The sequence below is a fragment of the Mobula hypostoma genome, chromosome 11 (assembly GCF_963921235.1).
Source record: "Mobula hypostoma chromosome 11, sMobHyp1.1, whole genome shotgun sequence".
NCBI lineage: Eukaryota > Metazoa > Chordata > Chondrichthyes > Myliobatiformes > Myliobatidae > Mobula > Mobula hypostoma.
The window spans coordinates 78,016,129-78,030,415 of NC_086107.1; the positions used below are offsets into that span (position 1 = coordinate 78,016,129).

General features: G+C 43.4%; 1 protein-coding gene across 1 annotated transcript in view; it reads left to right on the top strand.

The window, feature by feature from the left end:
- Window positions 1-14,287, top strand: part of LOC134353838 (mucin-2-like) — a 181,891-nt gene that overhangs the window by 116,274 nt on the left and 51,330 nt on the right. Inside the window, exon 32 of the mRNA XM_063062302.1 lies at window positions 2,272-2,446. Coding sequence (XP_062918372.1) covers window positions 2,272-2,446 — 175 coding nt within the window. The remainder of the gene's footprint in view (window positions 1-2,271; window positions 2,447-14,287) is intronic.

Sequence of the window (14,287 nt, forward strand, 5' to 3'; positions counted from 1 at the left end):
CCTGTGGCTGGAGGTGTGGTCAAATATCTTAGTCAATGCTCTGGCAATCTCAACTTTTATCTCTCTGAATAACTGGGATACATCAAATCAGGCTATGGGAATTTGTCCACCTTAACCATATTCAAGAGACTCAACAGCACCTCTTTCTTTATCTCAATATGAGCTAGCATGCTCCACACTGACCTCACTATCTTCTACATTCTTCCTAATAGTGAATACCATTACAGAGTGCTCATTTAGGGCCTCACCCACATCCTCTGCCTCCAACCACTTGTTCCATCCTTTATTCTTGAGTTGTCTACCCTCATCCCTAGTTATTCTCTTACTCTTGATGTATGTATTGAATGTCTTGAGATTCTCCTTAATTCCACTTGCTAAGAACATTCCATTGCCCCTCCTGGCTCACTCAGTTGCCTTCTTAAGCTTTTTTCTAGCTTCTTTATAATCTTCAAAGACTAATTTTAGCTTCCTAAATTTTATATATATTTCCTTTATCTTCTTGCTTAAATTCATAACCTCTCCTAACATCCAAGGTTCCCTTACCTTACCATCCTCATCCTCCCTTCTTACTGGAACATATCTGTCCTTTATGTTGTGCAGTTGTTCTTCAAACATTCCTCCACATATCAGATATACAATTGCCCCAAAGAAGGTGTTCCCAATGAACCGTCCCGAAGCCCTGTCTAATTAATTTCATTATATAATCCCATTTGCCCACATTAGGTCCACATCCTTCTATGCTTTGTCTACTTAAGCATCATCAACATACCTTTTAGGTATAGTAATTGTATCTGATTCTACTAACTCCTCTGGTAGCATATTTTAGATATCAACCATTCTCCATTTCCCTTTAAAATTCCTTCTTCTCACTTTAAAACAATATTCTTTTGCTTTTGATGCCCCTATCATGGGGCATAGATAAGTAAAACCTATCCTATTTATACTTCTCATGAATGAACATCAGGTCACCCATCAGCCTTTGCTTCAGGAAAAACAAGCTCAGCTCATTCAAATCTGTCTATAACACAAGTCCTCCAATCCAGGCAACATTCTTTCCTGGGACTGCAGAGCTTGAGTTACAATGAGAGACTAGATAGGTGAGGGATTTCTTCGCTGGAGGTAGAAGGCCTATTACAGGTTTATAAAATCATGAGGTGCAAAGGTAGTAAAAAAGCCACAGACTTTTCCCCAGCATAGGAGAGTCCAAAACTGCAGGACACATTTTAAGGTGAAAGGAGAAAGATTTATAGTGGACCTCAGGGTCAACTTTTTCCACACTGAATATGGTGGGTATATGGAACAAATTGCCAGAGGAAGTGACACAGACAGGTACAACTATAGATTTAAAAGACATTTCAACAAGTTTAAAGATATGACCAAATGCAGGCAAATAGGACTAACTCAGTTAGTTAACTTTGTTGGCATGGATGAATTAAGCCAAAGGGCCTGTTCACACGCTGTTTCTTAGTAACTCTCCTCTACAGTTTTTTCCGGCTCAATCACATCCTTCCTTTAGTGCAGTCAATACTTGAAATTTGGCTGAACCTCTCTAGGCCTAAACTTGCAAATTAATATAACTAACTTCTATGTTCCATGCTCCAACCTTATGATGACAAGCATACCTTACATCTTCTTTACCTCCCAATCTACCTATATTGACATTTTCAGGAAGAATGAACTTGGACTCCTAGGTCTCATGGCCTCCTACCTCTTCCTGTACATGGCTTTGCTCTATATATCATTTTGCAATTGTTGGGCTTGTCTTGCACCTGTCAACACTCCATCCAACTTTCTAACTGATCTTTATCGAGTTATAGCCTAAGACAACTTTCCTGACTATCCACAGCACCACCATTTTTGTGTCATCTTCAAATTTACTAATCACACTTCCTATATTCACATTCAAGTTATTAATATACATTGCAAACGACGAGGGTCCCACCACTGCTCCCTAAGATACACTAGTCACAAATTTTCAATATTCAGCACTTACTATCTTCTCTCTGCTGCTCTTTTTAATAAAGAAGAACAGTCTTCTGGTGCCACACTTGTAACTGAGAAAGATAGAAAAATCTCCTTTAGGCCCTGAAGATTTATCCACCCTTCTGCATTCTAGGACATCTTACGCTACTTTCTAATTAGCAGTCCTAAAGAAATAATGAGGCTCAGCTAGAAACAGGGAGAATTCACAATAATGAGAAGTTAACTAGTAATAGGTATTATTGCAATTTCTGTTTTGAGAAATTTCTGAAATGATTCTTCTCTTTCCAGTACAATGAGACCTGGTTGAAATGTGACTGCATGATGGCAAGATGTATAGATAAAGATATAATTTCCTTAAAACCCGTGGTGTGTCCCACTGTTGAACCCATTAAATGTGCCAATGGTCGTCTACCTGTCAAAGTTTATGATGAATATCATTGTTGCTACCATTACGAATGCGACTGTAAGTATTTTCAAATCAGAACTGAGTGTATCTTATATGTTGATGTTAATTAATATAAGGAGCAGGAGCAGCTACTTTGGCCACTTGTAGATACTTAAAGTTAAAAAAGCATAGCTCAGAACAGGCCCTCACCCTCACATCTGTGCTGACCAGGATGCCAATTTGAACTCAACACACACAAAATGCTGGAGGAATTCATCAGGTCAGGCAGCATCTTTGGAAAAGTCGAAGATTCGGGCCAGGACCCTTCATCAGGACTGGAAAGGAAGAGGAGAAGGCAGAGTAAGAAGGTGGGGAGAGTGGAAGAAGAAGCACAAGGTGGTAGGTGACAGGTGAATCTGGGAGAGGTGGAGAGGATAAAGTAAAGAGCTGGGAAGTTGATTGGTGAAGAGATACAGGGCTGGAGAGGGGGGAGTCTGACAAAGAGGACACATGACCATGGAAGAAAGGGAAGAGGGAGGAGCATCAGAGGGAGATAATAGACTGGTAAGGGGATAAGGTGAGAGAGGGGGGCAGGAATGGGGAATGGTGAAGGAAGGGGGGGCTGGGAGGGGGTGGCAATTACTGGAGGTTCAAGGATCGATGTTCATGCCATCAGGTTGGAGGCTACCCAGATTGCTCCTCACCACAGCAGTAACAGAGACCATGGACTGACATGTAAGATTGGGAATGGGAAGTAAAATTGAAATGGGTGGCCACTGGGAGATCCCACCTTTGGTGGCGGACAGAGCAAAGGTGCTCAGTGTTGCAGTCTCCCAATCTACATCGGATCTCAGCAATATACATGAGGCCACACCAGGAGCACTGGATACAGTAGATGAGCCCCAATCTACTGGATACAGTAGAGTGTCGACTGTTTGGGGCCCTGAATGATAGAAAGGGAGGGGGTGCAGGGGCAAGTGTGGCACTGGTCCCGCTTGCAAGGGTAAGTATCAGGAGGAAAATCAATGGGGAGGGACGAATGAACAAGAGATCCCTGTGAAAAGTGGGGGGAGGGAAAGATGTGCTTGGTGGTGGAATTCCATTGGAGATGCCGGAAGATACAGAGTATTATGTGCAGGACACAAGGCTAGTGGATTGTTAGGTGAGGACAAGAGGAAACCTGTCCCTGGGTTGGCGGCGAGAGGATGGGGTGAGGGCAGATGTGCGCAAAGTGGAAGTGATGTTGATGGTAGCAGAAGGAAAGCCCCTTTCTTTGAAGGAGACCAGAAGACCAGAAGACATAGGAGCAGAATTAGGCCATTCAGCCCATTGAGTCTGCTCCACCATTCCATCATGGCTGATGCTGGATTCTACTCAACCCCATACACCTGCCTTCTTGCCCTTTGATGCCCTGACTGATCAGGAAACGATCAACTTCCACCTTAAATATACTCACGGACTTGGCCTCCACCACAATCTCTGGCAGAGCATTCCACAGATTCACTACTCTCTGGCTAAAAAATTCATCCTTACCTCTGTTCTAAAAGGTTGCCCCTTAAGTTTGAGGCTGTGCCCTCTAGTTCTGGATACCCCCACCACAGGAAACATCCTCTTCACATCCACCTTATCTAGTCCTTTCAATGTTTGGTAGGTTTCAATGAGATCACCCTGCATGCCAAATGCTCCTCATATGTTAACCCGTTCATTCCCAGAATCATCCTGATGAGCCTCCTCTGGACCCTCTCCAATGACAAGAAATCCTTTCTGAGATATGGAGCCCAAAACTGTTGACAATACACCAAGTGCAGCCTGACTAGTGTCTTATAAAACCTCAGCATTATCTCCCTGTTTTTACATTCTATTCCCCTTGAAGTAAATGCTAACATTGCATTTGCCTTCTTTACCATAGAGTCAAACTGTAAATTAACCTTCTGGGAGTCTTGCACGAGGTCACGTAAGTCCCTCTGCACCTCTGATGTTTGAAACTTCTTCCCATTTAGATAATAGTCTGCCCTATTGTTTCTTTTACCAAAATGCATAATCATGCATTTCCTAAGTCTCTATTCCAGCTGATACTTTTTTGCCATTTTTTTCTGATTTGTCTTAAGTTCTGCTGCAAATCCTCAGCACTACCTACCTCTCCAGCTATCTTCCTATCATCCGCAAACTTTGCCACAAAGCCATCAATTCTATTATCAAAATCATTGACAAACAATGCAAAAAGTAGCAGTCCCAATACTGACCTGAGGAGCACCACTAGTCACTGGCAGCCAACTAGAAAAGGCCGCCTTTATTCCCATTCACTGCCTCCTGCCTGTCCGCCATTCCACTATCCATGCCAGTATCTTTCCTGTAGAGCCATAGGATTTTTTCTTGTTAAGCAATCTCATATGTGGCACCTTATCAAACGCCTTCTGAAACTCCAAGTAAACGACATCCACTGCCTCTCCTTTGTCCACTCTGCTTGTTACTTCCTCAAACCCTTAACATATTTGTTAGGTAAGATTTCCCTTTACAGAAACCATGCAGACTTTGACTTACTTTATCATTAGTCTCCAAGTACCCCGAAACATCCTTAATAATAGAGTCCAACACTTTCCCAACCACTGAGGTTTGCCTAACTGGCCTATCATTTCATTCCTTTTGCCTTCCTCCCTTCTTAAAGAGTGGAGTGACACTTGTAATCTTCCAGTCTTCCGGGACGATGCCAGAATCAAGTGATTCTTGAAAGATCATGACCAATGCATTTGCTATCTCTTCAGCAACCTTTCTCAGGACTCTGGGATGAGGTCCATCTGGTACAGGTGACTTATCCACCTTCAGACCTTTGAGTTTACCTGGCACTTTTTCCTTTGTAATTGCAATGACACTCACTACTACTCCCTGACACTCATGGACCTCTGGCATACTGCTAGTGTCTTCCACAGATGCAAAGTACCTGCTAAGTTCACCTGCCAATTATTTGGCCCCCATTACTACGCAGGATGACATCTCAGAAGAAAGATATCTCAGTATTTCTGGAATAAAAAGCCTAATCCTGAGAGCATATGTGCTGCTGATGAAGGAACTCAGAGAAGGAGATGGCATTTCTACAAGTGACAGGGTGGGAAGAGGTACATTCTAGATAGCTGTGAGAGTCAGTGGGTTTATAAACGGTATCAGTGGATAGACTGTCTCCAGAGATAGAAACAGAGAGATTAAGCAAGGGGAGGGAGGTATCAGAAATGGACCAAGTAAATTTGAGGGCAGGGTGGAAGTTGGAGGCAAAATTGATGGAGTCAATAAACTCAGCATGGGTACAGGAAGCATCACCAATGCAGTCGCCGATGTAGCCTAAGAAGATTTGGGGAGTGATGCTGATATAGGCTTGGAACATGGACTGTTTCATGTAGCCGATGAAAAGGCAGGCTTAGCTGGGACCAATGCTTGTGCCCATGGCTACACCTTTGGTTCCAAGGAAGTGGAGGAGCTGAAGGAGAAATTATTGTGGGTGAGCACTAGTTCCACCAAATGGAGGAGAGTGGTGGTGGAAGGGAACTTGTTGGGTCTGCTGTCCTGATAGAAATTGAGAGCGTTAAGGCCCTCCTGACGCCAATTTGAATGACACATCTGCCGACACGCGGTCTTTAAGTTTTATTCTCTGAATGCTCACGTGCCTGTAAAATGTCTCTTAATCATTACTTTCCCATCTGCTTCCATTATCTTCCATGGCAGTGATTTCCAGCCACCTACCATTTTCTGTATAAAAAATGTGGTTCGTCCATCGTCGTCGATGAAGACCTCACTTAGTCACTTTGAGATTGGATACAGTGTGTCCGAAAATGAATGGTCAGGCCAATTCGGGCACGGAATGTCCTGGCATATGCTGGGGAGACATGTGTAGGCACTGCAGTTGTTGCGCTGCTGGCTCTGGACTTGCGCAGCTCGTGTTTATGTTGTGCTTCAGCAATGCGCCTTGCTTCGTAAGCTTGACAGCTCTTGTGGATGAGGCCGCGCCAGGTAGGGCGGTTTTGTACCAACATTTCCCAAGAGATCGTGTCTATGTCCAATGACTTCAGGGAGGCCTTTAGTGTGTCTTTGTAGCGTTTCTTCTGACCTCCATGCGAGTATCTACCAGCAGAGAGTTCCCCAAAAAGGAGCTGCTTGAGTATGCGCTCGTCTGGCATGCGGATGACATGACCTGCCCACGGGGTCTGTGCTCTCATCAGCAGTGTGTGGACTGATGGCAGACTTGCTCTAGAGAGAACTTCAGTGTCTGGTACTTTATCTTGCCATCTGATGCCTAATATTCTGTGAAGACAAGTTACTTGGAAATGGTTGAGCTGTCTTGCATGCCTTCTATAAACAGTCCACATTTCACAGGCATACAGGAGGGTAGTGGGTACCACGGCTCTGTAGACCTTCAGTTTTATTGCTGGAATGATTCCTCGACGTTCCCATACAGTGAAGCACAGCCTACCGAAAGCAGAACTTGCCTTTGCTATTCTGCAGTATATGAAAGTATAAAAAATACTTTCCTTCTAAATCCCCTATTAAACTCTACCTCGTACATTAAACCTATGCCCTCTATTTGACATTTTCACTTTGGGAAAAAAACACTACATCTACACCTCTTAATCTAAATATTTCTATAGCTTGTCCTTTATCATTAACCTCCCCTGCATAAGACTGGTCTGATTATCCCTAATAGGACTCTGTTTTCCCAAATCTGAATAGATCGTATCCCTAAGTATCTTCTCCAATAATTTCTATGCCATTGATGCAAGACTTCTGGCTATAATTTCCTGGAACAAAGGAACATCACTGGCTGTTTTCCAGTCCTCTGAGATCTCACCTGTGCTTAAAGAGGTTACAGAGATTTCTACCAAGTTCCCAGCAATCTCCTTTCTTTTCTCTCTCAGTAACCTGTGATACTGTAGATCTGGGGGCCTTATCCATCTTAATACTCTTCAAGAGAACCAACACCTCCTCCATCTTGATCTCAATATGCCTTAGAATATCAGCATGTCATTCTTCATGCCTTGGTGAATGTCAATGCCTAGTACACTTTTAATCCCTCAGCCACATCCTCTAGTTCCAGGCATATTCCCTCCTTTGTCCCTGAACTTTCCTATACTCTCCCTAGTTACCCTCCTGTTTTAATGTATGTTTTAAATGTCTTGGGATTCTCTTTACTCCTTCAAGACAGAACATTTCATGGCTTCTTTTAGCCCTCCAGATTCCCTGTTTCTTTGTTCCTGCTTCTTTACTATTCCTCAGGAATTTAATCAACTTCCAGACCTGAAGTGTTCAGCCTTTTTCATTTTGACTAAATTTACATCTCTCATTAGTCAAGCTCCCCAAACCTTACCATCTTTGTCTTTCTACCTCACGAAAATACATTGATGCTGAATTCAGACAAGCTGTTAGACTCCCAGATGACAGATATGGGGTTACAAAATACAGCCTCTCTTAATCTGCACTCCCTAGCTTCTTCGTAATATTATTGTAGTTCGCCTTTACACGGTTTCACACATTGACCTAAAGTCCAGGGTTACCCTTATCCAAAACGATCTGAAAATTCTTGGCCAGGCTCATTTCCCAGCAGAACATTACAGCAGTATAATCCCTTTCAGGCCATAATGTTAACTTTCTGAATGAGCCTATCATGGGAACCTTATCGACCACCTTACTAAAATCCATGCATACCCACATCCACTGTTTATGACAATTGCCTTCATTGGATTGCTTTGTCACAAATCAAGATAGAACACTGCTGCCCTATAACCCACACTAAAATAAATCTAACCCTTCCCTTCAATGTAACCCTTCATTTTTCTATCATCCACGTGCCTATCTAAGAGGTTCTTAGATGTCCTTAATGAACTAATACGGCCAAGTTTCTCTGGATCCCATGCCTCCTGATCTTCTGAATGAGCCTATCATGGGAATCTTATCAAATGCTTACTAAAAGTCATATACACCAAATCAACTGCTCAATCTTCATCAATGAGATTTATCACGTCTTCAAAGAATTCAATCAGGCCTGTGAGGCATGTCTTACCCCTCACAAAGCCATGCTAACTATCCCTAATCAGACTATGCCTCTCCAAATGGTCATAAATCCTCCTCTAAGAAACTTCTCTGGTAATTTTCCCACCAGTGAAGTAGGACTCACTGGTCTATAGTTCACAAGTGTTATCGCTACTCCTTTTTGTGAACAAAGGATTAACATTTACTACATGTGGTACTACTTCTGTGGTTAGTGGAGATGCAAAGTTCTTTGCTATTGGTGCAGCACTCACTTCCTGTAGTAACACAAGGGATGTCCTGTCTGATCCCAGGTTCAGCACATTCTCTTTTCTAACTTTGATATGTTCTAGTATGCTTTACACTGTCTTCACGGACATCAGGATCCCTTTCACTGCTGAATACTGAGACAAAGTATTCATTAGAGAAGGATGATGCAGAAACTAAATAGAGTAGGTAAAGGGGTGATGAAATTCCTGGCTGGGATGTTTAGAATAGGAATCACAGTTCAAGTGTAGTGATTGGCTATTCAGGCCAGAGATGAATAGGAAGTTCTTCATCCAAGGAATACCGTTTTAGAATAGGAATCACAGTTCAGGTGTAGGGATTGACAATCCAGGTCAGAGATCAAAGGAATGTTCTTTATCCAAAGAATAGTGAATCTGGAATTCTCTGCCTGAGAGTTTTGTAGCATGTTGTGCATTTTCAGATAAGATTGTTCCTTATAAATCTGAGATGTTGAGGTAACTAAAGGGAAAGTAAGTTGTGCAGGAAAGTGCTATTGAGGTGGATCAGCCATGATCATAATGAAGAGTAAAACACGCCTGAGGACATGTTTGGTACAACTTTGTGGGCCGAAGGGCCTGTATTGTGCTGTAGGTTTTCTATGTTTCTTTGCAGAATCTGTCTCTCTATCTGCTCCTCGATGTCCCTGTTACTATAGGGTGGTCTATAAAAAACACCCAGTAGAGTTATTGACCCCTTCCTGTTCCTAATGTCCAGCCACAGAGACTCCGTGGACAATCCCTCCATGACTTTCTCCTTTTCTGCAGCCGTGAAACTATCTCTGATCAACAGTGCCACGCCTCCACCTCTTTTGCCTCCCTCCCTGTCCTTTCTGAAATATCTAAAGCCTGGCACTTGAAGTAGCCTGGCACTTGAAGTAGCCCCTGCACCATCCAAGTCTCTGTAATGGTAACAACATCATAGCTCCAAGTACTGATCCACGCTCTAAGCTCATCCACTTTGTTCATAATACTCCTTGCATTAAAATAGACACATTTCAAACCATCGGTCTGAGTGCATCCCTTCTCTATCACCTGCCTATCCTCCCTCTCGCACTGTCTCGAAGCTTTCTCTATTTGTGAACCAACCGCCTCTTCCTCCGTCTCTTCAGTTTGGTTCCCACCCCCTAGTAATTCTAGTTTAAACTCTCCCCAAGGGCTTTAGCAAACTTCCCCGCCAGAATATTAGTCCCCCTGGGATTCAAGTGCAACCCGTCCTTTTTGTACAGGTCACACTTGCCCCCGAAGAGGTCCCAGAAATCTGAATCCCTGCCCCCGCTCCAATCCTTCAGCCACGGATTCATCCTCCACCTCACTCTATTTCTATACTCACTGTCACATGACAGATGCAGTATTCCCGAGATTGCTACCTTTATGGTCCTGCTTCTCAACTTCCTTCCTAACTCCCTGTAGTCTGCTTTCAGGACCTCCTCCCTTTTCCTACCTATGTTGTTGGTATCAATATGTACCACGACCTCTGGCTGTTCTCCTTCCCACTTCAGGATATCGTAGTTGCGATGAGAAACCTCCCGGACCCTGGCACCTGGGAGGCAAATTACTATCCGTGTTTCTTTCCTGCGTCCACAGAATCGCCTGTCTGATCCCCTAACTACAGAGTCCCCTATCACTGCCACTATCCTCTTCCTTTCCCTACCCTTCTGAGCCACAGTGCCAGACTCTGTGCCAGAGGCGCGACCACTGTTGCTTCCCCCAGGCAGGCCGCTCCCCCCCCGACCCCGCCAACAGTACTCAAACAGGAATTGGTGGAGTCAGACACAATTATTGAATTCAAGTAGCATTAGCCTTAAATAGGCAAAGCATGAAAAGGTGCATAAACAGTGTAAACAAATGGCTTCAGTTCAGAGGGGCAAAAGAGTTAGCATGGATGTGAAGGGCTGAAGAGACTGCTCTGCTGCATCTATTTCATCTGCCTTTGTCTCTCCTTGCACTGAAGGAGGCAGCTGGTGGCCCTACAGAATGACCATAAGTTGTTCAGGTTCCTGTGATGTGGTGTGAGTTGTGCTGGTTGTCATTTGTGTAGTTGGACAGGACTCAGCTCACATTTCAAGGAAGCACAGCAAATTTATTTATTTCTACTTTGACCCATCACCATTTCCCAAGAGTAGCATTTCAGAATTAGAATCAGGTTTCTTGTAACTGACATATGTCATGAAATTTATTGTTTTGTGCCAACACGACATTGCAAGACTTAAAAATTATGAGTTCAAAATGAACTTATTATCAAAGTACATATATGTCACCATATACAACCCCGAGATTCATTTTCTTGTGGGCATATTCAATAAAACCATAACAGAATAATAACCATAGTAGAATCAACTTGAGCATTCAATCAATGTGCAAAAGACTCAAACTGTGCAAATACAAAAATTAAGAAATAATAATACTAAATAAATAAGCAATAAACATTGAGATCATGAGATGAAGAGTCCTTGAAAGTGAGTCATAGACTGTAGGAACATTTCAATGGCGGGGCAAGTGAACCTGAGTGACGTTACCCCCTTTGGTTCAAGAGGCAGATAGTTGAGGGGTGGTAACTGCTCCTGAATCTAAAGCTCCTATACCTTGTACATGATGGCAGCAATCAGAAGGCAGTACGTGGTAGGTGGTGGGGTCCCTATTGCTTTCCTGCAATAACACTTCATGTAGATGTGCTCAATAGTGAGGAGGGCTTTCCTCATGATGTACTGGGCTGTACCCACCACTTCTTGTAGGATTTTCCATTCAAGGGCATTGGTGTTTCCATTCCAGGCCATGATGCAACCAGTTAATATACTTTCCATTACATATCTATAGAAGTCTGTCAACGTTTCAAATGTCATGCTGAATCTTTGCAAACTTCAGAGGAAGTAGAGGCACTGCTATGCTTTCTTCGTAATTGCACTTATGTGCTGGGCCCAGAACAGGTCCTTCGAAATAATAATACAGAGGAATTTAAAGTTGCTCATCCTCTTCACCTCTGATCCTCGAATGAGGACTGGCTTATGGAGCTTTGGTTTCCATCTCCTGAAGTCAATAATCACCTCCTTGTTCTTGCCGACATTGAGTAAGAGGTGGTTGTTATGACACCACTCAGCCAGATTTTCAATCTTCTTCCTATATTCTGATTCATCACCTCTGATTTGGCCTACGACAGTAGTGTCATCAGCAAACTTGAATATGGCATTGGAGCTGTGCATATCCACCCAGTCATAAGTGTAAAGTGAGTAGAGCTGGGGGCTAAGCACACATCCTTGTGTTGCACCTGTGCTGATGGAGATTGTGGAAGAGATGTTGTTGCCAATCTGAATTGACTTGGGTCTGCAGGTGAGGAAATTGAGGATCTAGTTGTACAAGGAAGCATTGAGGCCAAGGAATTGGAGCTTATTGATTAGTTTTGAGGAGGTGATGGTAGTGAATGCCGAACTGTAGTCACTAAAGGACATCCTGACGTGTGCATCTTTGCTGTCCAGATGTTCCAGGGTTGAATAAAGAGCCAATGATATGGCACCTATTGTGGATCTGTTGTGCTCATATGCAAATTGGAGCAGTTCCAAGTCACCTCTCAAGCAGGAGTTGATATGTTTCATCACCAACCTTTCAAGACACTTCATCACTGTGGATGTAAGTGCTACCGGACAACAGGTCATTGAGGCAGATTACCACTGTCTTCTTAGGCACCAGTATAATTGAAGCCTGCTTGAAGCTGAAGTGGGAGGTTAGAGATAACAATGAACACCCCAGCAAGTTGATCAGCACAAGAATTAAGTACTTGGCCAGGACCCCATCTGGGCCAGATGCTTCTCGTGGATTCACACTCCTGAAGGCTGCTCATATGTTGGCCTCAGAGACTGAAATCACAGGATTATCAGGGGTTGTGGGAGTTTGTGATGGTTTCTCCATGTTTTGAAGGACAAAGTAAGCATAAAAATTGCGCTCATCTGGAAGCAGAGCCCTATTGTTGTTTATGCTACTTGATTTAAGTCCTGTCACAACTATCGAGCATCCTCCAGAGATTGCTCCTGGACTTGTAACTTTCTTGGTCACGAGACTTGAATGCCTCTGATCTGGCCTTCAGCAGATTGCAAATCTCATGATTCATCGAGGGCTTCTGACTGGGGTAAACTGCATAATTTTGTGGGGACATATTCTTATACAACTGTTTCAATAAAGTTCCTGACAACCATGGTGTATTCATTCAGATCCACAGATGAGTCCATGAACATGGACCAGCCACTCACTTGAAGCAATCCTGTAGCTGCTCCTCTGCTTCCCTCGACCACCTCTTTAAGTTCTAATCTCTGGAGCTTCGCTCTTTAGCATCTGAATGTCTGCATGTGAGTGAAGGACAGCCAAGTGATCCGATTTACCCAAATCTGGTCTGGGCATGGAACGGTAGGCATTCATTATCTTAGCATATCAGTGGTCTAGTGTGTTGGGACCTCTGATGCTACAGGTTATATACTGATGGTAACTGGCAGAGCTTTCTTCAGACAAGCCTGTTTGAAGTCCCTGATTATGATTTGAAATGCGTCGGGATGGACCGTTTCTTGTTTAGAGATAACATCGTAGAGTATCTCAAGTGCTTGATTAGTGTTCGCCACTGGTGCTAAGTAACCTGCAGTCAGGGTTATGGAGGAGAATTCTATTAATTAAATAGAACTGACAGCATTTGACTATCAGGTGTTCAAGGTCGGGGGAACATGAGTTCAGCAAGACTGCAACATCGGAGCACCACTGAGAATTGCACACCTCCACCTTCTGCCACCTAGAAATTACAATAACTAAATAGTAGATATAATTAATGATTTAGTGGACTACTTTGGACTACTAACAAAACAGAATCCAATTACTGGGGGAGATCTTGATTTCTGCTTTGTGGAACTGAAAGTGGTGTTACATGTACACAGCCTGGTGACAGTTGTGCTACCTACACAGGCTGGTGACGGTGGAATTACCCACACAGGCTGGTGAGGGTGGTGTTACCTACACAGGGCGGTGACGGTGGAATTACCCACACAGGCTGGTGAGGGTGGTGTTACCCACACAGGCTGGTGGCAGTGGTGTTACCATGCATGGGGCAGTGATGGCATGAGAAGTAGGGATGTTATGTTGCAGTTGTACAAGACACTTGGTGTATTGTGATCAGTGTTAATTGAACTGCCATTGGAAAGACAGTATTATACTGAAAATAGTGCAGTGAATACTCCCTTTGTGAGAACTTCATAGATCATGCAGTGAAATCCTTCCAAGCAATAAGCACATATGGAAGCAGTGTTTCCACCCAAACTGTAACTTTAGTTGACCTACTAATTCATTACTGAGCAGAGTTCATGATTACTAGAGTTGAACCCTGTTTGTTTCAGTGTGTAATTTGGCTGGCAATCAAGAGTGTAATGAACAAAGTGAGATAAACTGCTGGGGCTCTCCTATTCCCTTGAGCCAATTACAGTTGCATTAGTCACTACCCTCTGAGTGAACATGTTTCCCCTCATATTCCCCTTAATCATTTCACCTTTCAACCTTAACCCGTGACTAGTCTCACCCAATCTCAGTAGAAAAAGCTAGCCTGCATTTACCCCATCTATACCCCTTGTAATGTTGTATACCTCTATCAAATCTCACC